The 25,042-nt window shown below is 39.1% G+C and overlaps 1 protein-coding gene across 1 annotated transcript in view; it reads left to right on the top strand.

Moving 5' to 3' along the window:
* Window positions 1-10,851: 10,851 nt before the first annotated feature.
* col18a1a (collagen type XVIII alpha 1 chain a) overlaps window positions 10,852-25,042 on the top strand; it is a 132,728-nt gene continuing 118,537 nt past the window's right edge. Inside the window, exons 1-2 of the mRNA XM_041807253.1 lie at window positions 10,852-11,017; window positions 11,101-11,174. Coding sequence (XP_041663187.1) covers window positions 11,007-11,017; window positions 11,101-11,174 — 85 coding nt within the window. The 5' untranslated portion in view covers window positions 10,852-11,006. The remainder of the gene's footprint in view (window positions 11,018-11,100; window positions 11,175-25,042) is intronic.

Below are 25,042 nucleotides of genomic sequence, written 5' to 3' on the forward strand. Positions count from 1 at the left end.
AACCAGACTTGGGCAGAATCCCAATTCTCCCCTTAACCCTCAATGTTAACCCTCAGTCTCGAAATGCACGTTCCAACGAAGTCTGAGGGCTTTCCCAATTCTTCTGAGAGTTGAGTTGAGGGGCAAGTTTGAAGGCTTTATCTCCCTCAATTTTGAGATGTTTCTGGAGCTCCCTTGGTATTGAGGGTTATCACTCAAAGAAAGATGGCGGCGAATGCAGGGAAGAAATCGAGCTCTAACTGAGATCTAAAAATTATGAAAACCAGTTCAATATCTTAGTTGAATGTTATTTTATGGATTATTTGCCTTTTTGTAATGTAATTTACTTCTTTTTTAAGTGATCGTAAGCTGGTAACCTTGCCATCGCAGACAAGCCTATGAGTTACAACTGAGTTTTGCGTTAGCTAATGGCCGTGTTATACGGTGACTATCAGCTGAATAATGTCTGTGGTTGTGGTGTTTATACATGTTATTTGGTTGAACATTAACAAGTTCTCATTCTTCTTCTGAATCTTCTTCTGAATTCTTCTGAATCGACAGACTACGTCGTTTTGACACATTACTGCCCTCTACAGTCTGAAATCATAACTGCTATTAAGGGGTGTCCTATTTCTAAGTCACAAGATGGCCCTTACACTTGGTTTTGGGGGCGAGTTAAGACTGAGGGTTGAGCTTGAGGGTAAGATTGAGGGTTAAGGGGAGATTCAGCCTTGGACTTCTGTATGCAGCAATGGGTTCGCTTAGCAAGACAGTGTGGTGTTCCCAGTTTCTGAGCATGCAGATGAGAGTCAGAGTCTTTCAGCCCTTGGTCCTCCTGGTCTTGCTGTGCTTTTGTGAGGCCTGAACGTTAACTGATGGCCAAAGGCGCTGGTAGGACTCCTTTGTGGCGACTTCTCTTTGGCACATCTTGTGTCTGATGCTGACATGCTCAGGAGAGCAGGGATGGGAAGGGTCAGCTGTGCTTCAACAGGCACCTGGTGCTCTTTCCCGTGTCTGATCTGCAACCACATACTGGATGCTCAAGACCCGGTGGACTTGTCCGGATGCCTGGAAGCCGGGAGCAGCCAGGGTCAGCCGCATGGAGAGGTCAGCTGGGAAGATACCTGAAGAGATGTGGCATGGGCCTGGTGCAGGCCTGGAGGATGGTCAAACTGGTATTTGCTCCCATACCTTACCTGACTCCACATAGAAGCCTTCTCCACCATTATGTGAATGTGAAAAAGGGCTATATAAACTCAAGTCCATTTAGCACCAACCTAGGATAGCTAATCAAATAACTGGCAAGTCAGCCTTTTATTAAGCAGAGTATGTCGTTTAACAAAATTGTAAACATAAAATGGGGCGTTAGGGGGAACAAAATAATATTTTAGAAGGGACAAATCCAGACGCCTCTTTTGCTTAACTTCCATTGTGGGTTGTCAGATGTTGGCAAAAGTCCAAACACAAGGAACCACGAAGGAAAAAAATCTGAAACTAGCATTCAGATTGGTGGCAAAGGGGAAGGCCAGATGGGTATGAGAGTTCAGGTTGGTGGCCAGGGGACTTTCTTGGGCAGGTCCCTAGCGATCAGCGGGGACAGGAAGCAGGAGGCTCAAGGTCACTGGAGGCTTGATGCCTGGGCTGGGAGACCAGCTGCTGAGGCCGGGAGATGCTGGTCACCAGAGACTGGGAGGCATGGTGCACTGGGATTCTTGACCTTGAGAGATGCACTTCTTTCTTTGACCTCCAAGGTTTACAGGAGAAAAGACTAGGCAAGATCCAGACCAAGGAGATTTCTCAATTTTATTAGTGTTTTTTTCTTCCATTGAAGCCATACAAAAAATGTTCAATATGTAATGGATCTTTTAAAAAAAGGGTCTCTAGGGGGTTCTGCAGGGTCGGTGTTTCTGATCAGATTGTTCTGGCAGGTTTAGGCTAAAAAAACACAAAACCAAGAAACAAAAGAGAAGGACCCAAATGCAGAAAACTCAAAAGGATTCAATATGATAATAAAAAGGCCAACAAACAAAAATGATAACAGTCCAAACACAAGACAAATCCCAAAGAACCATGACAGAAAAAGCCCATAAAACAAACCCTTAAATCAAAATCTCTCAAAAAAGGAAAAATGATCTGACATAGAAGGGCAGGAAAAATAAAATACTAAATACATACAGGGATAATTGGATGCAGGTGAGACTCAGAAAACCAAGCACAGGTAAAACTAATGGCACAATCACAGTAAAGGGAAACTCTAGGAAGTCAAACTAGACATGAAACACAGGGGACAATGATTACAAAATAAAAGAGGAAACTCAACAAGAGAACGAAAATGAACACATGCAAACACAGGGAGGAACAAAATAACACACAAAATACATAAAGTACAAACTTTAAAAAAGTTTGGTTTGGAAAAAAAAACTAAAAGTAGGACAAGACAACACAAAAACACACAATTGTAATTATAATATCAAACAGAAATCTAAATCTGTGTCATGCCAGTGGATAACTTTGGATGGTTACACATTAGTTCTGCTGGGTTTAATTGTTTTGTTGTGTTAGATATTTCTGACCTCTTGATATTAAGTCAATATTAAACATGTACACAGGTTAAAGCATCATGAAGTTATGGTTTCACCATTGAACTAATGTATGTATTCCATAAGTTAATTTTGTATATTATATACCTATAGCTTTAAGCTGCTTTTATACTATAATAAGGTTTGATTTGGTTTACTTTTAGGGGCCAATAGGCAGCATTAGCTTCTCTGCCTCCATGTAATGAGGGGATTGGACAGCACGTGGGCCTGGGTTTTTCACTGTGTGAGTCTGTTGTGTGACCTGCTCTCAGCCTGGGCTGCAGTGTCCCTTCAGCTGTTTAGTGGCTCCACAGTCCAGCACTCCCTCCTCCCTGATTTCAGCTGTTGGAAGTAATCTGATATAACTCAGACCTCTGAAGCTGGTTATGAAACTCTTTGTGCCCCTGACGGAGTACAAACTTACACAGTTGTTATGTTATTTGAAGTCTCATATCCTGAACTGAAAACAGAACAAATGTACTGATATTGTTCTGTACAATCCATCAGATGCAAATTAACACGACTTTCAACTTTGCTATTTTGGCAACAAAGACTTCACATGAAAAAGTACTATGAAGGATTTTGGTAGATTTCTGACACTTACTGTGTATTAATTTGCTCAAATGGCACATTTCAATCAGTATTTACACATGCTTTAACTGACTACATATGATTAGAAGTACTGTATGATTCTAGTTGATCTTAAATTGGTTTGTAAAAGAGAGAAACGAATCAGCAGTGATGTGTGGATATGATAAGTGATGATAGTGGGAACATTTCTGACATTCCCTCTCCCCCATCAGTCAGATGAGTTTCACTGATAAACAGAGAAAAAACCTGGGGTTAAACTACGATGGAAAACAAACCAGAGTCAAGCTGTCACCCTGTATCACACGACCAGTAAATCACAGGACTAGAAAAGGGTGCGAAGCTTTTAAATCTGAGATGCGCTGACAGAATCTGAAGAACAAACACGTGGTTACTAAAGCTGTTTCATCAACAGTGACAGCAGAGAAAACACAGTTGGCTTGTTTTGGCTGTCAGAATCTAAAAAAGGGGTTATTCTGAACTATTTATCAGTAAACTGCAACTTCTGCTTGCAACTGTAGCAAAAGGTATTGAAAGCACAAACATCTGTCTTGGGTTTTACCTATCATCATGATCACTTTATTAGGCATACCTGCTAAACAGTGCATTAATGCAAATATATAATTGGCCAGTCAAAGGCAGAACCCAATTAGGCATGTAGACATGGTAGAGTTGATCTGCTGAAATTCAAACTGAGCATCAAATTAGAGAAAAAATATTATTTTTAATGTGCTGTGGTTGTTGGTCTGGCAGGCTTACTTGTTATTTATAACAAATTCTTACTCTACCATTTAAATGTTGAAGCAGAAATTGAGGCCAGGCAATGCTTTTCCAATCTTTATTGTCTTATTTAATTGAGCCTGTGTGAACTGGAGCCTTAGTTTCCTGTTCTTAGATGAAAGGAGTAGCACCAAGTGAAGCTCTGAGTTCAGATACTCTTCTTCACATCTCAGTTGCAACAAGTGTTTATTCAAGTTATTGTTGCCTTTCATTTTGCTTAAATCAGTGTGGCCATTCTCCTCTGACATTACCTTTGTTCGACCCTCACACCAAACTCTACCACCACCTTGACTACTGCAACTCCCTTGTGTTTGCTCTCCCTCAGAAATCCCTTTATAAACTCCAGCTAGTCCAGAATTCTGTCACTTTTATCAACTCCAAAACCCAATCCAGCCATCACATCATTTCTGTTTTTCAGCAGCTCCAGTGGCTCCTGGTTTAACTTCTGTATTGACTTTCAGATTCTGCCTCTCACCTTCAAGACCAAACATAACCCCACCCTTTCTGACCTCTATGACCTCCTGTACATCAGTGCCCTTTCCGACACTCTCCGGTCCTCTTCCTTCACCCACCTCACCTCACCTGAACTAGAGCCATGGGTTGCTCTGGAACTCCCTCCCATCAGACATTTGTAACATCAAGTCTATCCATTTTCACATTTCTGTCTAAAAACAAGGGCTTTCAGCATAGATGCATTAATCATGATTAATTAAGGTACATAATTAGTGCATTACTGTCTTACTCGTGATTGATTGCATACTTAATTATCACTCTCAGCACACTTTGGTTAAGCCACTGCAGCATCTCCCTACAGCCACGATGATGTAAAATAAGTCCACCACTGCTCCTTAATTTCTCATTTTACTTTAAAAAAGTCAGCTGCACCTTGTACTACCAAGCATGTTTTTTTGTGTTCCCTTATTTCCTTTAAGATACAAAACAAGTTCCTTTTTCTGTTAAATACTTGCCATAATCTTCAATGTATCTGCAGTTCCTCTTTTTCTTTCAAAATAAAGCAGGTCTGTATCCAACAGGAAGTCAATTACCCCTAAATGAAGACGGACTAAATGAAACATGGGTTTAAATTAAAAAAAAAAAAAACGCAAAATTTCAAAATGTGACAAAAAGGGGAGATTAATCACAATAAACTCCAGAAATTCAGAGAAAAATATCGAATAAAGATATAATCACATAATATTATCAACAAAGCATTTCACTCCATAGAACTGCCACCCACTGGGTATTTTGTCTTTTTCAGACCGTTCTCTGTAAACCCTAGAGATGATTAACTGTAATCAGCTGTTTGTGAAATCCTCAGACCAGATGGACCTTTTTTCTCTGGTACAGTGCTAAGTTTAAACCTACGTAGATCACCTTTACCATGTCTGCATTCCCAAGTAAACTGCCGCCTGCCCTGTGATTGGCTTATTAGATATTTGTGCTAATGAGTAGTTGATTAGATATACCTAATGAAGTGGACAGTGAGTGTGTGTAGTTAGGTGTGTGACTCTGTTTTGCTCTTTATAAAGGCTGGTTAGTGACACTGAAATGTTGCCGTGAATAAATCTTTACAAGACGACGAGACATTTATTTGAATGTTGAAATGGATAGTTGAGAGGACAGAGACCCCATAAAATCTTGGTCAAATCTCTGTGCCTAACGCTCAAGCAGTTGTGAGGAAGTGTCATTTTGTTTTGATTCTAGTGCCCCCTGAGGGTGAGTGGCGCACACTTTGCTGTTTAGATCTTAGTTTGACAAGTGGAGCATAGTTTTCTGTAAATGAGTGAAAAACAATAAAACTTGAGTTATTTAAAGCTGCTAATAATCATTAATTGGGAAACAGCTTTAGTTATAACTAGTGGTTGAGTTTACTTTTGAGCTTGAAAGAAAATATTTTTTTTCTGCAAAGGTCTCAGGAGGGGCGCGGGACCCTGTCTGCTCTGATGTCGTCAAAATAAGATGTATTTATATGTATATATTTTTAAACCATGATTAGAAGCTAAATTATATATTAATTGTATATATTAGTATTTAGTTTATTTTTACCCTATAAGATGAAAAATAGAGAATCTAATTTGCAAAAAAAAAAAAAAAAAAAAAAAAAGGAGAGAAATCAAAGTTTTTAGGAAAACAAAATCTATTTTTTTGAAATCATAAGGTCATATATTTACAAGATATCAAATTCAGAATTTCAGAGACTAAAGAGTTGGAAATTTGCAAGAAAAAACTTGAAAATACTAGAAATGGATCTGAAAACAGTTGGATTTTCAAATTTATACTCTCAAAAATGATGTTAGTTCAAGTACATTTACAACTTATTATTAAGAAAATATACGGTGCTTAACAAATTTTTTAGACCACCTGTCATAAAAACGAGAAAACATAAATATTTTAGAAATCTTTCAAAAACTTGTTTGAAACTAAAAACTAAAACTAAAAACGTTTTACCATTTCAAACAGGAATGAGGAATTTCAAACTGAATTCACCTCTTTATACCCAAATTTGAGCCGGCTCACTGGGCTTCTCTGAGAAGTCAGAAATTAATCAAGCATAATATTCAACCACTAAAACTATTTTTTGTCTGTCCAGGAATGCAAGTAAAAAACTATAATTTGACATCAAGAAATATTAATGTGCTTTACTATTTTTTTCAGCTTTTGCAAATCAGTAAATTTGAAAATTCATGGATAATAATAGTCATGATATTTTAGCATTAAAAAATATCATTAGGGTTAAAGAGCTTCTACATATTGGTGTATTAACCATTACAGAAACATAAAAAATGATTTTGGTAATTACCAATGCTGTTAAATTAGGGCAGCTGTGGCATAAACCTTACTTTGGGTGGTGGTCTAATAAATTTGTTAAGCACTGTATATTGTAAATAAAGTCAGTTTTTCTTAAAAATAAAAGGTCCTCTTTATTTTTGATAATGTTTGAGTTTTTATACCAATTATAAAACTGGTGTCGCTGCCATTAACAGGTTCAGTTTGCTTTGCTGGTGTATGTAGTATGATGTAAGGCAGGGTTATTTGATTAGTTTGGACTGAGGGATGGATCCTGAACAAAGACCCCATATGAATGGTCTGTAAAGACATTGCATGACATACTGCATGTATAACGATTTTCACGACTTCAGTCAATCACATTATTTTGGATTTTATCATCTGCAACAACCTGCTCAGTTGATGCGAGCATGCACGCCTTGTGCAATTGTGCATTATAAAATAAAACAAGATAATGTGATTTTAGCCCTTTCAACTTGTAATATCAAAGGACGATACATTAACATGACTACAGCTTTGACACATTGCTCGTGTAGCTTATGCTTACGAATGTTACAGCTTCATTGTAGAGCACCAGTGGGCACCTATGCATTATTTTGTGGAAACAGACCCACCCTGCTCTCTGTAAGGTAACACTGCAACACAGCATTTAACAGATAATTTTGCCTTTCTTTTCCCTGACACAGGAATGTGAGCGAAGCAGACATCCACGGGGCTGCGAACGTGTTCAGACAGCAGCCTGGAGGCCTGCAGATAAGAGCCACTAATACAGCGGAGCCAGGGGACTGAACCTGGTGCCTTTACCTGTAATAACTAACTCACCTCCAGCAGTGGAAGAAGTGGCAAAGAAAGGGAGTACCATGCTCATGGAAAGGAAGAACTACTGAAATGAATACTTCACATGTTTACTTAATGTTGTAAAATCATTTAAATGCAAAAATCAACACCAGAGTAACATTTTTCAGGGCTTTTTCTCGCATCTTTCTCCTTTTTCCCCCAACAAAATAAAAGGTATTTTACAAGAATGTTGCTTTCTACTCAGAGGCACAAGATGATATTTGCACCTAGATCAAATGAGTAAACTGACATATTCTGACATATAAACATGGAAAACAAGTAACAGCCTACACTGCACTTTAGGATTGAAAACAGTGCAGAAGAGGGAAGAGCAAAACCACATCATACTTTCAAAACAAAACCAACTTCATCCTCTAGTGGTCATATTGTGTAAGTGCAACATGCCACATGTCATCAATGCTTTTTCAGGTCAGATACCTGTCCTATCATACCCAAGAGTTACTATTAATATAATGTTGCAGTTTTTAAAACTAATCTTATTGTTGTAAAGCTTATCCAGTATCTTACACTCTTTAGAGTTGATTATTTCACCTCTCCCTTACCTCTGAGCAGGATAAACCAAAGTAAACAAGCATCCTCAGGAACTCCATGTTGTCATTATCTTGTCAAGTCCCTTCTTGTGAGCCACACTACAGCTCCAGAAGCTAAAGTGACAGTGTAAACTCTGCATGAATGACAGAGGATTTTCCGGTGGAAAACTTGGGTTTGCACAGCTCATGCTGTCGTTTGTCACCCATTCACATCCTCTTCAGCTTCTGTCAGGTAGACGAGCATACCTGTGTGGGTTTGTCAGGTTTGTTACAGGAGACACAAGCTGTGCTAATACTGGCTCTTCTCTGTTCATTGTTTCAAAAACAGCAGGAAAAGGATTTATTTAACTTAAAACATATACAACAATAATAGTGGTATTTCTTGTGAATTGGACATCTTCAAGTCCTCCTTTAGGTTCAGCTCAACTACAGACTCTTTTGAATCCCAACATTGCTATCACTCTTCATTTTCTTTTGGTATTCTTTCATTTCGCTAAGTCTTTAGTGTGTTTTTTGTTCTGCCTACGTGTAAACCATCCTTTGGTCCACTGAAAAGTACTTTATTCAAACCCTCATTCCAAAAACGTTGTGACAATGTGTAAAATAAAAACAGAATACCATGATCAACAAACGACTTTCAACCAAACTGAAGAAGATATGGCAGATGATATTTAAACTGATACATGTTTTTTTAAAATATACTATATACAGTCCTGCACATGGTTTAAAAAGTTAAGACGGAAGCAAGAAAAAACTTGTTGAGTTGTGGAATGCTTCAAAAACACCTGAAACATTTCACAGATAAGTGGATTAACTGATAACAGGTGATAGTGCTGCGACTGGATAGAAGGAGCAGATTTTGTCTTTCACAATCAACAAGGGCCAAACTTCTCAACTTTGTGACTGCATGGACAAATAGTCTGACAGTTTGAGAACAATGTTCCTCAATATGCCTTTACAAAGAATTTAGAGATTTCACCATCTAATGTCCATAACATCATCGAAACATTCAGAGAATCTGCAGAAATCTCTGCACGTAAGGGACGAGGCTGAAAGCAACATTGACTGACCATGGCCTCAGGCAGCCCTACATTAAGAACCTGCAACATTCAGTGATGGATTTTACAATGTGAGCTTGGGAACAACTTGGAAAAACACTGTTGATTAACAAACTACATTACCACATCTTCAAATGCAAGCTATGACTCTACCATGCAAAACAAACATCCAGAACCCTAACCCATCTACTTCTGTGGGCACGAGTTCATCTGAGATGGACTGACCTAAGCCAACATTTGAACTGTTTTTGGATACAATGGCTGTAAGGTTGTCAAGGTTAAAGAGAAAAGTTTAAAAGCCAGCATTTGTGATGTTTCAGGGGTTTATTTGTGTCTGTGGTCTGGGTTACTGGCACACCTGTGAAGGCACCATCATAACTGAGAGGTACATACAGGCTTTGGATGTCCCTAAGCAGGATGATGCCAAGGCCACATTTTGCACAAGTTACAACAGCATGGCTTCACAGTGCAAGAGTGCCCAATATAAAAACCCTGCACCGTCGAGCAACTGAAGATGTCCATCAAGCAAAATTGGGAAAAATTTCTACTTTCAGTACTTCAAAAATCTAGTCTCAGATGCTTACAGATTTTTTTTTTTTTTTTTTTTTTAGAAGAAAGGGTAATGTAACAGTCATAAACATGCTCCTGTCTCAACTTTTTTGGAGTGTGCTACATCTATCAAATTCAGCATGTGTGTATAGCTCCAAAAAGCTATAAAGTTTGGGAGTTTGACTTCCAGATATAATGTCTTTGTGCTTTTTTTAAAATAGAATTTAGGTTAATAAGGAATTGCAAATCATTGTATTCTGTTTTAATTCACAATTTATATAACATCCCAACTTTTTTGGAAAGAAACCCAAATAGCAAAAAATAAAATAAAATAATAATAATAATAATAATAATAATAATAATAATAATAATAATTCTGTTCTGTTATTTAGGCCTAATTCTTAAGATTTATGTATTTTAATTGCATATAAAATTTTCATCCATTTGAATTACTTAGATTTAATATAAAGAGGCCAAAAAACTTTATGTACTGCAACAGATTTATGCTGATTTTAAGGAATTTGAATAAATAAATACTAAAAATGTAATCATTTAAATAAAATCAAATAGATGTAATTTTTTAAAAATAAACTATGCCATGATTCATTTTCTGTGTGTTAATGATATATTCTACTGTTTGAAACAAATATAGTTGTATGAAAAGGTTTATTTTAGTATATAGCTTTAGAGCAGTTAAATAGCTATAGATACACAGGTTTTAATGTTACAGTGCACTGAAGCAGCATTATCTGTTATTGCAAGGCACTTAATGTTGTTTTCATAATGTACTGAGTCTGAAGTCCCCTCTAAATGGTTGTCTTTGCTACAAAAACGTTTAAAAATATAGAAAAGATTCTAATTTCTTTACTTGAGTGGTCTTAATCATGTGCAGTCTTATTATTAAGTGTTATAAGGTTATTAAATTTGTAAACCATTCACAGAGGTTGCCAGTACTTTACATGTTAATGTCAATGATCATTGCTATCATATTTGTTAAATTATCGCTGCTATTGTTGAGTTTTTGTGGTCGTGTACGTCATTTAACGGAACGTGTTCCCTTTTAGGACCTGGCGGAAGTCCGCGCATTGAACTCGTGCAGGTCACTCCGCTCGCGCTCCTCACTTCTTCTTCTGTTTCCAGCAAAGCGCTGCGTCTCCATCAGCTGTTCTCCCCGCGTGCAGCAGCAGCAGCCCCAGCAGCACTGCAGGACCAAAGGCAGCTGTGAACTCTTTTTACTTTTCCCCTCACCCCGTGAATAGTCCATGTAGTTTTCCTGCTCGGACTCCGTAAAAGAAGAGATGAAGATGAGGTACTAAACTTTTTTAAATCAACTTTTTGAAGCTTTCAGTGAAGCGGTGAAGTTGTGAATGTGACTGCTTGCTACCTCTGCAGGTGTTCCTCATGGCTGGGGCGCCTTCTCTGCTGCCTCCTTGTTCTTGTCAGCCCTGCTGCATCGCAATGGCCAGGTAAGAACTGGCACTGAGAAAGTGCATGAAAATGATGGCGAGAAAAGTTGTTTGGTTCTTTTGCAACAGTCAAAGCGATTTTTACAGCTCTTGTATTGTGTTAATAGCCCCTGGTAGATTAGCCCCTTCAAAATAAGACTCTAAAACGGTAAAATCTGACTTATTTTTGAGAAATAATCAGTTTAAGCTGGAATTATTTGCTGTATTGGCAAATTTAGTGATGTAATAGCAGAAAACAAATGTTGCTCAGGGTTTCTGTGAACACTGAAACTTTAAAAGTAACTCAATTTGCTTTTTAGATAATGGGTGTTTTACAAAGCTTACTTGAAGGAGTTGCAGCTACATGCTTATTTTATGGCTTAGATTTCATTTTCCCTGCACTTATCTTTAAACAAGTCTCTTTAGCATCCTTTTATTTGTCCCTTTCTGCCTGAGGAGCATGGCTGCCACAAGGCCTGGGTGACACATTGTTGTGATTTATTGATAAAACGCAGCATGTTGTCTGTTCTTGCAAGGTCAGTGGCTCTGGGACTGTTAACAGGGTTTTCTCAAGTCCAAAGTCTGCTTTGCTCAGAAACCTACATTCCCTCTTTGTTTGCCCTGAGTGTTGCTCTGTGTCTGACCAGAGAGGCTGCAACTCAGTTTCTGAAAGATGCTTCCCCCCTACTGCCATCCTTTGTACCAATCTGTTTGCATAATTTCGCAGGCACAAGCTTTCTTCTAAACGTAATCTTTCCAGCTGTTGTTTTGTGCTGTTGTATAATTGATCAAAGATGTAATGACAAAGGACTACTTCCTTTATGCGAAGTGTTTTGTGCAAATGTATGTTAAAGGCTGCTGAATAACCTCACTTTTGTCCTTTGTTTAATTTAGTAAATGCCATCTTGGAGAATAGTGTTGCTGTCAGATGATATGTAGAAGAAATTGAGAGGGCATTGATTAATATTTGATCAACTTCCATCACCAACAGATGCAATATTTTAGCAGCTTTGGTTGAAGACATGCTCTCTATTTCAAGCTAAACCTTTCCTAGTGCTAATTTAATTGCCTTATTTTAGTAAGCAAACCCGTTTAAGCACTACAAGCAAGTTCAATGAAACATTGTTTGCATTTTTCCCTCAGCTGGTTCTCCTTTTCTCCTCTCTTTAAACACAGTAATACACTGACTTTAACATCTGCAAAGCTCAGAACAGGTACAAGAAATTACTCAGAAAGGGTACTGCAAGTAACACTTAAACAATGTGACACTTTCTCAGGAATGCCGTCCCGTCTGTGTGTGTCCAGGTTGAAAAGGCCAGTCACTCCGTCTCAAGAGCAATGCCTTTGGCCGCCTGCGACATGCTTGAATTAGGTCTGATTCATTCCCAGTCCCTGGCTGGGTCAGGAATCCCTATTGTCATGTGATCTTTGACATGCACCCAGCGTGGTTTTTCCCCGAGGGGAGCAGGACGAGGAAGGGGGAGGGGAACGGCTGTATGGGGACACCCCACCGTGCTTTTTAATGGCTGAATTAGATGCCACATTAAAAACCACAGCTGGGTTGGAGTTTTTTCCTTTGAGTGCAGGGACATGATGACAGGCTTTCAGTGTGCTGGGAAGAATAACAAAGCATCCCATGAACCCTTAGATTACTGTATTTGCCTCAGAAAAATATTGGCATGTGATGATGTGCATGTGTTGGGATTGACAGATCCACTTTTTGGATTATACTGCTTACATTTCCTTGAGCCCTAGTTGAGGATGCTCTTGTTGGTAATGATATATGATGGGATAGCAGGTCTGAGGCAGAGCACCGGTTGGCAAACATGTGTTAACACGTCAAGTTTATTTCCAGCATTAGCAGGAAAACATCTGCTTCCACACCTCAGATGTGTCCTGACAATGAAGGTTTAAACTTTTCCTGTTTTCTCACTTGTTTCTTTGGCTGCTAAAAAATGCAAATTTAGGCACATAGCAACTGTCATTATTAGTTTTCATGCTTTCACAACACAATGTAGGCTTACATTGTAATGTCGTCTTTTACGAACTCAATGGACGGTCTGTTTGAGGCTTTAAAAATGGCGCCTTTTCTACTTTGGAAGGCACATTAGTTATGGCAAAACATTGAAATGGCTGACTTTGCAATTTTAGGGCAGTGTTAATCTGATTTATTCATGTAATTTATTAGTCTTCTGTTCTGTTTTGCCTTGTATTAGACATTTAAGGGAGTGGTGTGAAATTGAGAGAGTGAACTGACTGACTGACCCTCCCATGACTGAGTCCAGAGATGACACGTAGTGGTGACATACACATTTCATTATGTGCTTTGGCCCCCCGTTCATACAGGATTCCCTGCCTGATTCTTTGTACAGTGATTGTCCAGGTGGTTGCCAATGATTGGCCTGTATGACACCATTTTTTTATAAACCAGAGAGCAAAATCTGTGTGGAAGAGGGGAGCTTCAAGAGGAGTGTAGGATTAACAAAAGGGTAAATTACATTTCTTTCTGCAAAACGTAGCCTTGCATGTAGATATACAGACTAACATAATATTCCAGTGTAAATTCTAGACTATGTTAAGATAAATACAACACCACATATTTACATGCACAACACACATTTTTGTAGCAGTCTTATAAAGGATGATTACTGTGTTGTTAGGTATAATTTAACCAGAAGGGAAAGGACATTTGGTGCACAGGTACGCTCAGAATTCACCTTTAACCTTAGAGACCCAAAGCTTTCATACCTCTCCAGAGGAGGATAGAGTCTTGCTTTTCCATTTATGATGACTGAAGGGATGTACTTTTTAGGAAAATATCTTCCATTAGTGCTGATTTTTTTGTGAAGGAGAGATATCAGTGGAAAAATGGTCAGTAATATGGAGATATTAATGGAAATGTACAAGCTCACATAAATGGAGGGAACCATTCTGGAAAAATGTGTTAAGGTACTTTATAGCACCGTCTCAGAAGTGTCATTATAATAATAATTTCCCTTTATGTTGGAGAAAATGTGGAAATCAAAGTGCAAACCATGACCATCTACTGAGACTGCACTGTTATCAGTTACTACTGGAAAATGATTTATGAAGCCCTAAAGGCACTTTTTTCAAATGTAAAGTTACTTTTCATTGCAGCACCTCATTTCCACATTATGTATGCAACTGATGTCAGCATATCCGTAAATATACGGACAGTGCCAGAAAATGTATTTACTGGAATTCCAGAGATAAAACAGGACTAAGATTGCATATCAAGAAATAAATGCAGAAGTTGGCCAACCAGGAAAGCAATATATATTTAATATGAATGACAGAATAAACTAGGCTAAGCTAACTTTTTTAGCCATTCAGATGTTTGCTTATGTTGAATTACCCGTTTTTTCATACACATCTGATACTGCCAACGCAATTATACAGCACTTCATATAGACTTAAAAAGCCTGATATATTTCATACTAAAGTTATTAATCTGACTATTAATAATCGGGTTCTAAAATTGACTTTTGCTTGAGTAGGCTTTTGCGTGTGCTTAAAATTTTCCATTTTTGAAGGCAATATCCCCAAGGAAACATACATATGATGTTAAGAAATCATGCCATGGTATTTGCTGCAGCCTTAGACCTGGAATTATACCCTCAAAAGGCAAGTCATATTAGTGTCCTGCATGCCACTGTTGTTGACAAAGCAGGTATCATAAGTCCCGCCCCTTCTTGATTTGTTTGGTCTGTGAGGGAAACGTGACATTAATGAGCAGGGTAGTGAGCCAAAGCTTAAACTTTTCAACTGAGAGAGCTGTAAGCGCAGCATTGAAGAACAAATGACAAGTGCTTTTTTTCACTCAGGACATTAAGTGGGGGCTTTTTATGCCTTTATTCCGAGAGGAGGATAGTGGATAGAATCGGAAACAGGGATGAGAGCATGGGGGTAAGACCTGCAGGAAAGGAGCCGCAGGCCTTACTTGAACCTGAGCCTACGCACGTGGGGCATGACCTAACCTCTAGGCCATATGCACCCTGGTCTGCGGTAGTTCTGAGTTTTAAAGGAGTGCTGCCAATGCAGCAATACCTTTTGATAAATCTAGATATTCCTCTTAAATGTCTTATTTAAATACACAAACAAAATGCATGAAAATGCAAAAAACAAATCTTCATGTCGGGTGCAGAGCTTGCATGTGATTCTGTGCCTTTCAATTTAAAAAACACTCAGTCACAGCTGTTTTTTTTTTTTTTTTATCATAGACATGGTTAAATACTGGTTTCCTGTGATGACAACACTGGCATAAACTCCAGACACTACAGTATGTACTGTAATTTCTTAAAGCTGCTTTTTCCCCAGTAAATGCCCATTAGATTGGTGCCTCTGTTAGGATCATTGTAACCCTCAAATGAAATAAATGGACCGACTGTGCACAGATTCTGTTGACTCAGTGAACCTTGTGATGTCTAATCCCCGGATTTTCTAGTCAGTAAACCTACTTATTCAGTATCGACATCTCTGGAAGTGCCTCATATTAAGCTAGGAGGTTCAATCTAGCATTGTTAGCTTTTAAAATATCATAATACCTATGCTAGAACAATGATTGTTTATATCTGTGTGTGGGGATAGCTGGGTGTGTGACTTTCAGTGTTGGATTACGCATTTGAGGTTGTGGGTGGGGGTTATCACAATGTCAAGTGGGTGTTTGAACCGTCTTGTCTGCCTGTTGTTTCTCTGCGTTTTTAAGAATTTGGCACAATTGACCCTCCATTTATGGATTTATGCTCTTACACGTGCATGCCCTCCTCTGTCTTTTGTCTGTCAGTGACTTAGAAACAGGTCAGCTACCTGCAGTCTGCTGATAACCTGATCCTGGTGCAGTAATGGACTGAACACACCTTAAAAAAACCATTTAACATAAAAACAGTCTAGACTGCACGTTAGCTTCTTTTTGCTTTCAAAAACCATTGTCATAACAGTGTTTATAAGGTTGTTTCTGTCTGTCTCTTCAAACTCATACAGCGTAGCAGGACCACACTGGAAGCAGCACAGCTGTCAAAGAGCGGGACAGAGAAGTGTCTCTTTATGAAGAACACGCTCACCAGGGAGACTGTGGAGGAAATCTAGATATGGTGTAGTTTACTTTTATATGGATGTGTTTTTGTAAGAGAACACGGTGGTCACATCCTGCTTTGATTAGTTAACTCAAACCATCTGGATCCCGGGGTGATTCTGACAAGTTGTATATCTGTTCTGTACATTGAAAAAAAAAAAGACCCAGCTTTACAATTGTCCCAGCATCACCAATTCAAACTGACTGCGTGGACTCATTGTAAGTTTACATTTTTCCCCAAAGATTGCCATTTAAGAACAACATAACCAGCTCAATGCCATAGTTCCTTTCTTTCTATGGGGGTTGGGAGACTTTCCTTGATAATGATCTTCATTTTTTTACACCACTCCTGATTGATTTTAAGTAATTTAATGCTTCAAATTTACCCACTTAGCTGCCACGTCTTGTGCAATTTGCAGCTCAACACACTGGCCTCTCTTTGCTTTATGCCTCTGTTTTAGGTGCTTGAATTTTTTAGTTGCTCTAATGCTCTTAGTTTCTTGCCTTAAAGCCAACTTTAGATTTTAGCAGACAGGGGTTGGCTCAATGTCAGATCTTGAAAAACTTTATGGCTTAAGGAACCTTTTGGGGAACACACAAATGGCTTTTGTAAGTAATAAGAGACATCCAGCCAATTTTATGTTTTACCTACTTTTAAAGAGAGCTCTTGGCAGTCCCTGGCAACCCTTCTTGGATGGTGAGACCCCCGTTTGAAATACATTGGCCTTGACAAGACCAAGACTTTGGGGTTGTTGAGACGGTGCATTATCAAGGATTAATGATTCGTTTTGGAGCATTTGGATACCAAGTAACAGCACTGTAGCGTCTAGGTCCACACTATGCATTAACAATGGCTCTTCAGTGACGACTGGATAACTCACTTGTCCGCCTCTTATGCAAACAAAGTCCATGCATCATTTCCATTGCTCCCTTACCTTGGCTTGGTATCCCTACATGTCGTGAGGCCACTTGCAATGAGGAATGGGGTGAATTCACCACAAGATTAAGGATAGTGGTGCATCTGCAACTGCTTTTCTCACTCACTTGTTGTAAATATTTTTCCAAAGGACACAATAACATACTAAAGACGACAAGTGATGAAGGACTCATGATGTGTCTTTTGCAGATGAAGTGGTTCTAAGAGCTAGCTGCTTTTGTGAGGGATAAGGCCTGGCTCCCAACTGGAAGACATTTCCCTTTTATTTCACTTTTGTTGTTTTAAAGATAGAAAAAGACAAAACAGTACTACTCAAAATGAAAGCATCCTAGACCACCTCTGTATTCAGCTTGACCTATCAGATATCAAACAGTTTTCAATATGCACTGAAGTGTGTTTATACAGAAATTAAGGATTACCACTTGGTATCTGAATGGCCAAATCAGATGTAAATTCTGATGCATTGTATAAATACATCTTTGCAGGGACTAAAGGTTATAGACGAGACCAATAGCATTTAAGTCAGAAATCATATTAGATAACTAGAATTTAATTTTGTAATGTTAGGTACTTTTTTGACAGCAGTAATGCAAGTCAAGGACAAAAATTTGTCACCTGTCCTCAACTTTCCAGAGGTTAACATTGTAAAGCTATGTCCCTGAAATTTTCTAGTAAATAAGATAATGTGGTGGGTAACAGGGGCAGCATACTGTTGTGTTGTTTTGTGATGTCCAGATCACTGATCTGGACTTTGCTGATGATGCTGTAATCGTTATCTGCGCTGTAGATGTCTTTGCTGGGGCTCTTAACTTGCTGAGTGAAGGGGCTGAAGTGTTGGGACTGAGCGTCGCCTGGGCCAAAACAAAGATCCTGGCATTTGTGGATGTCTTATATTCTGCCATCAAATTTGTGTCCGTGAATGGTGAGAAAGTGGAAGTTGTAGACCAGTTCACCCATCTTGGCAGCGTAATTCATCAATCCGCTGACCGCAAGGCTGAGCATGCGTCAGTGGGTTCGCTGAACAAGACAGTGTGGCGTTCCTGGTATCTGAGTATGCCTACCAAAGTCAGAGTCTTTTGGTCTTAGTCCTCCTGCTCTTAGTATACTCTTTTGAGGACTGGACATTGACTGAAAGCCAAAGGCACTTGGTAGACTCCTTTGAGACAATTTCTCTTTGGCACATCTTCGAGGATTGTCGGCAAGGCCATGTGTCTAATGCAGATGTGCTCAGGAGAACAAGGATGGGAAAAGTCAGCTACCTGATACAGGAACATCAAGCACCTGGTGCGCTTTCCTAGGTCTGATCCAGCACATTGTATATTGGGTGCCCAGTGCCTGGTGGGTTGGTCCAGAGGCCAGAGGAGGCCGAGGAAGGCCGTATGGATGGGGCAGCTGGGTAGATACCTTGAGAGATGGGGCATGGGCCTGGAGCAGGCCTGGAGGATGGTCATCAGGAGGCCGTAGCAGCAGAAATGCATACTTTAGGCTCATGATACTGTTGTGTATTTTATATCATAATCATGATCACAAATAGCAATATTGTCCAGTGTAACTGCAATTGCACATAATTACCAAATCATGCAGCACCCGTGGAGTTCAAAACCTTGAAAAGTGGCCTTGAGCCAGTTTTGAGTATCACAGTATAACTAAATGGTAGATTACTTCTATTGAATCAAGGTTGTGCTTGCTTTTTTTAAAATGTAAAATTAAACTGAATGTATAGTTAAAAGGAAGCTCTTGCAAGCTCATTTGTTGCGGATTTAACAAAGTTGTCTTGATATGTGTTGGCTTGCATTTTTGAAGCAGCAGTTTCTGTGTCAACGTATGCACAGAATCTGGCCCCCTTTTTGACCTTGTGGGTGCTAATGTCACAATCCAAAGCAAATGTTTGCAGAGCTTATGGATCAGCTTTGCAGAATCACAAAGAAAAGTAACCACAACAAAAACCATGACATGTGATACAAAGCTAATATTGATCATGTAAACCACACAGATTTGTTAGCAGTGCACTAGTGGGGCTTTGCTAAGTATTTGTTCTAGATTTGCAATGCCCTATCATCTTCTTTTTCAGGGCAGAGCACCCTTTTTGAATGCCGCTGACAGCTGTTATTTGTATTTTTATGTGCTCCCTCCACTCAGCATTTCAGGTGCGCTCGGCTGCTCTCTCATGTCCTCCCTGATGTCAAAATGCTGGTTTGACGTTGGCAAAATACAGAGAGACTGCATAATTACTGCTTCTGTTCCAAGAGAAGAGGATTTGTAAGGCCACTTGCTCTGTACACCCAACTATCTCCAGCACTAATGGCACACTGAGTGCCCTCTTACCTCTCAGCACCTCTTTCCTGTTTGTGACCAAACCCTTACTTATTTGCTTGTCTTTCCCAGCCGTAATCGCAGTAACAGCTAGTGGAAGGTGTGAAGCCTGGCTTTGTAAATAACAGGACTCTGGTTTTAAAGATTTGAACATAGAGCAAGATGGAAAAACTTCAGTGTTACTGCAACTTTCAGAAGTAAAACTGACCCACTTATGTCCCTCTAACTATAGTTATCAATCTTTCAAGATACCTTGCATACCTTTGAAGTGCATCAGAGCTTTTTAAAAGACTTTTTTGGTTATTCTTGGAGCACAAATGAACTACAGCAAGACTGAGTGAAAGACCAAGCTGCTTTAAGGAGTGACAATCCCCACAATGAACCTGTGATGGGTGAACATAGCCACAGTTGTTTTAGACATGTCAGCCACCCAGACATCCCTGGCAAGGTGCTTTTAGCCTCCGTAGAGACCATTACATTTCAGTCCAGCCTTCCTTCTTTTCTTTGTCGTCAGTTTGTCAGCACTGAAGGCCACAGCCTGGGTGAACAGCGGTCTCCATGGCCACCAGGTGCAGATTTTTCCACCACAAAGCCGCATTTGGCTGCTGCAAAAGAAACTAGATCTGTCTACCTGGCACTTTGTCCCCAGTCTCCAGCTTTAGGGAGTGTTCACTTGTCCTCACTGACAGCCTGCTGAACACAGGCAGGCATGAAACAAGAGACCCCCCTACCCACCCACCCATTTACATTCTCTTGTCCTAAGAAACCTATACCATAAGCTTTTCACCCCCATGAGCTGGGACTGATCCAGAATGACCAAGACTATTTAGCCCACTTCATGTCTGCTGCTATGAAGTGATCCTCTTATGTTATTTTAAAGGTGCTTTGCAGATTCAAACCTGCAGTAAGCACATTTTAACTGTCAGATGTGACTAGCAGCAGCTACCACCCAATGCGTTTTTTTAATGAATGAATAGACCATTCAGAATTTCATGAGGCCCCTCTTGGGAATGCCATTGTGCATTTTCGAACCTCACTTTGTCGTTATATCCCTCTTTTTTTGCTCTCCACATCTTCTTATCTTCTGATTGACTCTCCTGATGTGCAGCCTGCTTTTCAAGGCATCCTTGAATTCCACTCATTCACCCGTCCCTCAAGAGCTGCCATGTCTGTAGGCACTTCTCTTTTTTTTTACCCCCTCACAAATCTCACACCATGGGGGTGTGAATTGAGGAGAATCCCATGGGATGGGGAGATTACCATCAAACCAAGAGCTCCTGTGACAAAAGAGGGATTTGCTGAGTCCTGCACCTCTGTCGTCCACTTTCGTATGGTCCTGCCGGAAGTAGGTTGTGGTTTGTGGTATGTGATTTGATGAAGTGGCCTGTCTTCACTGTACCTGTAAGAAACAGAGCATGGACTTTCCAGGTGCAGAAGTAATAAGATGTTATCTCAGGTAGTTGACTTAAAAATTAAAGTAAAATAAGTGAAGATGCAAAGAAAGAAAGAGAAAGCAACAGGTTTTTTTTTACGTTGTTTGTCTTGAAACGATCTCTGTTTCAAACCATTTGCTCTGAGTTTTGCTCAACTTAAACTCCCATGCTTTCAGAGAAAGCATGGAAATAAACAATGATAAAGTGATAGTTTCCTTTTTGGACTCAACATTTCAGACTGGTTATCTTTTGGTCAGAAAGCATCTAACTGTAAGTGGTTCTTAGTGTAAGCTATCTTTTTACTGAACATTCAGCCTAACATCTTTTTTTTTTAACATTCAAAATCAACATAAACTACAGTATATCCCTTTAAACATTATTGTCTTATCCATGATCTTGTTTGAATATGTGCAAATGTATCATAAAAGCTTGGTGTTGTGCCCAACCCTAGTATCGGCTCCCAATATTTAGAAATTTATCAATAAAACTATGCTTTTACATCTTACTTGTATTGAAATGTTGACATTGCATTTATGCAGTTTGAAGAGTGTCACCTCCTCTACCCTCTGTATGTGAGATACTTGATGTAACTTTAATACTTGTGTACCTATAATATCACTTCAGTGAAGTACTTTGGTAAACATACTTGGCTGTATTCCTTTCCCTCAGATGGATCATGTGCTGAGCCTGGAGTTTTTCAAAGTGAATACCTCGGCCGCTCGTAACTTGAAAGCTGCTAATTGTTGTGTGAATCATGAGCTTGCAGACAATGAAGGGTGCCCTCTATTCACTCTGCTTGTTATGGGCCAGGTGGCACAGTGCCATCCATTGAGAGGTTTAGAGAGGAGGAACATAGGCCAACCATGGGGACGTTAAATATTTAGAGGTCCACTGAGAGATTTGCAGGGCCATTCGTCTGCGGATACAGTGGCTTTATCAGACAGGAGATGGGCTAAATGTCCTGCAGTCGCATTCCTCTCTCTGTGGCCACTTGACTTTTTGAGACGTACTGTGAAACTCAGTTAGTGCCGTGTTCAAGAGAACCCCGCGGTTTCACAAGTTCATTTTACGACCTTATTATTTGGCCTTGGTAATAGACTCGGCTGTGTAAAGTTTTTGTAACCTTGAGTTTCCTGTCTTGGATGTGTCTGCCCACGTTAGCAGTTGAATAGAAGATAAGAATGCGACGGGATTATTGGGCAAACTGCTAAATGGTCACACTGTCAGCGTCTATCTAGTCTCCATTGTGCTGTAATAGAGCTCAGCAGTGACCAACCATTTTTTCTGTGGCTCTAATTCAAATCCTCCTTTGACATTTCAGAAAATATTTATATTACTATTTTTAAATCTTGAACCAAGTCAGCCAGCTAGCTGAATACTTGTCACTACAAAGCATTTGATTGGGCACAAAAACAGAACTGGTGAACGAAGAAAAGGGCAAAGTGATACAAGACTGTCTACTAAGGAGTGAAGGACTCCTCATCCTCAAACCATTGTGATTCTAATAACTGAGCTTACTTCTTTCAAGACACACATTGAGCTCCTTTCTTTATTTGTCTTTATTATGGTGTTTATATTGTTTTATAAAAATGTTATACTGCATGTTAGTTTGTGTATACAATGTGTCTTTTTAACATCATGTTTATGGTGTATACAGTCTTCATCTACAGCCCAAAGCAAAAGTTTGATTGGTCATTAAACATTTCCATGGAAACAGCAGGCTCCACCAATCAGAGACATGGCTGTGACACTTAAGCATTGTGGGAAGTGTAGTTATTTTCTCATGATCAAAAATCAGGGTTCCCACGGTCCCTTCAAAAGTCTTAAAAAGTCTTGAATTGGACATTTTTAATTAAAGGCCTTAAAAAGTCTTATTTTTACCTGGCAGATTGGCTTGTCTTTTTCCCGTCTTTGTTTTCTAGCTGTGGTTCTAATCATTCTTCTCTGCATATATTCTTGTCCATGTAACAATTAATGCCATTTACTGCAATGTACATGCATATAGATTGAAAAGAGGCATTAAATGTACCAGAAATCTTCAAATTTGGGCATTTATGGCCAAAAAAAATCTTTTTCCCTATACTATTTGACATTTCATAAACAGTCCATTAAATAAAGAAATTAAGCCCCTTGTTTGTTGTACTGAGGAATGTCATGTCTTTCATTTTTGACGTGTGCCGTGCAAAGTGGTATTGATTTGTCTCAGCTCAAGCCTGAAAAAGGCCTTATCAAGTCTTGCATTTTATTTTTTAAAGTTTGTGGAACCCTGACAAGCAAACCAAGTTTTTCTTAAAATGAGGTTGATATCAAACAAACTGAAGTCTTCTATGGGAGCTCATGGTTAAGTCTATCTTGTATGGCTTTGGAATTATGACTAATAATAAGTCCTTGTGGTAAAAAAAATATGGGATTTTTGCTTCCAGAGCCACATAAATGAGTTCTGTAATTTATTTTTCCTTGACTTTATAGGGGTCGATCACAGCCTCAGTTACTGTAAGATAATTTCTTCCATGATGAACAATACAGTTCCACTGATTGGAGGCTTGTAGATGTGCGTCAGCTTAAGATAAGAAAATACTCTTTTTTTATCCCCAGAGGAGAAATTCTGGCATTTCAGAAAACACAGGAAAGAAAGGTGGAAACATACAATAGGATTTCAATAAGAATAAGCTACAGAAATTAAAAAGGACACTAAAAGCTCTGTACAATAAAAAATCTGTGCAATAGCATTTAAAGTGACGTGTTTATGTAAACTGACATGCTGCATTTTTTAGGAGAGATTAATGCTCACAGTAGTGGTATGACATGAACGTGGAATAGTGTACAAATTGTTCAATAGGAATTGGATGTTATATGTACAGTATAGAGGTACAAGAGGCGTAGATATTACAAAGATATACAGATAAACAGGACAGTACTGAAATCACTAATGAATATTTATGGAATGATATTACTAATATATCTTACAATATGCTGGAGACATGACACAGATGAGCCTCTTAACATTGCTGCTGCTGCTCTACTAAGCTGCAGCTTTCACCGTCCAGGCTTTGCTGACATTTTGTCATACATTAAAGTTGTAATATTACTAATGACAGCATCATCTTTGTATATTGCCTTCCAGATTAAAATTCAATCTGTTTCACAGTCTGGTTTTCAGTCACAGAAGCATTCGGACCATAACATAGACAGTGACAACAGATCAGCTGACGTACTGGTCACCAATAAGATATGAAATAAAAGCACTACAAATACAATACCTAAAATGTTTTAAGATAAATGAAGACATACATGAACATAAAGGTTAAAAAGTATGCACTGACTATAACTCAGTTAAAATTTCAGTTCAGCTTTCAGCAGCCCAATGGTGGAAGAATAATGGAGTTTAAGTATCTGTTAGCTTTCCTTGGAGGGGCAAGAGATCACCACCGGGTTAGCAATAGAGGAGTCAGGTGAGAGAATGGGGCCAGGTTGCTCTATCAATCCCCTTTGCTTTCTGGACCACTTGTTCCTTCCACAGAGAGCTCAAGTCCTACAGCTGGACTCCAGCAATCTGAGCCAGACTTTTACAGTGTGGTTCAGATTGTTCCTGTCCTTCACAGACAACAGTGGATGTGCATTTCAAGGAAAAATGCTTTGCTCATCCCTACAATGTTTTACCTGTGCTTATGGTCTCAGAGGTCTAAATATGAGCCTGGACTTTGTTGGTAGTCCACTGTTGGCTTTATGTGTCAGGACACTTAAACAGGCACATGCTAGCCTTGGGCTTTATTGGGGGGTTTTGTGCTTGTTTTCACTCAGTCTTGTTTCCTACTTTCTTTTCTTTCCATCTGTGAAACACTGAAAGAGTGATAAGGACTCAGTGAAAACAGAAGCAGATTTCTTGTTTGGCCTACTCAGATCATAGGGAGAGGTAATATTTGAAAATAAATTCCCTAAATTCAGTTGACTTTGTCTTATTTTTTGTCTCAGCCCTGAAACTCAGTGTTGCTTGTGTGTAGATGAAGGTTGGCATAGCACTGTTTGAGTTTTCTTTGGGCAGTAGACATAATATTTATTCCTATCTGATTAAAAAAAAACCTGTCCATGCTATTTCTGAAACACTTTTAGTTTT

This window comes from Cheilinus undulatus, linkage group 15 (assembly GCF_018320785.1).
Source record: "Cheilinus undulatus linkage group 15, ASM1832078v1, whole genome shotgun sequence".
Classification (NCBI taxonomy): domain Eukaryota; kingdom Metazoa; phylum Chordata; class Actinopteri; order Labriformes; family Labridae; genus Cheilinus; species Cheilinus undulatus.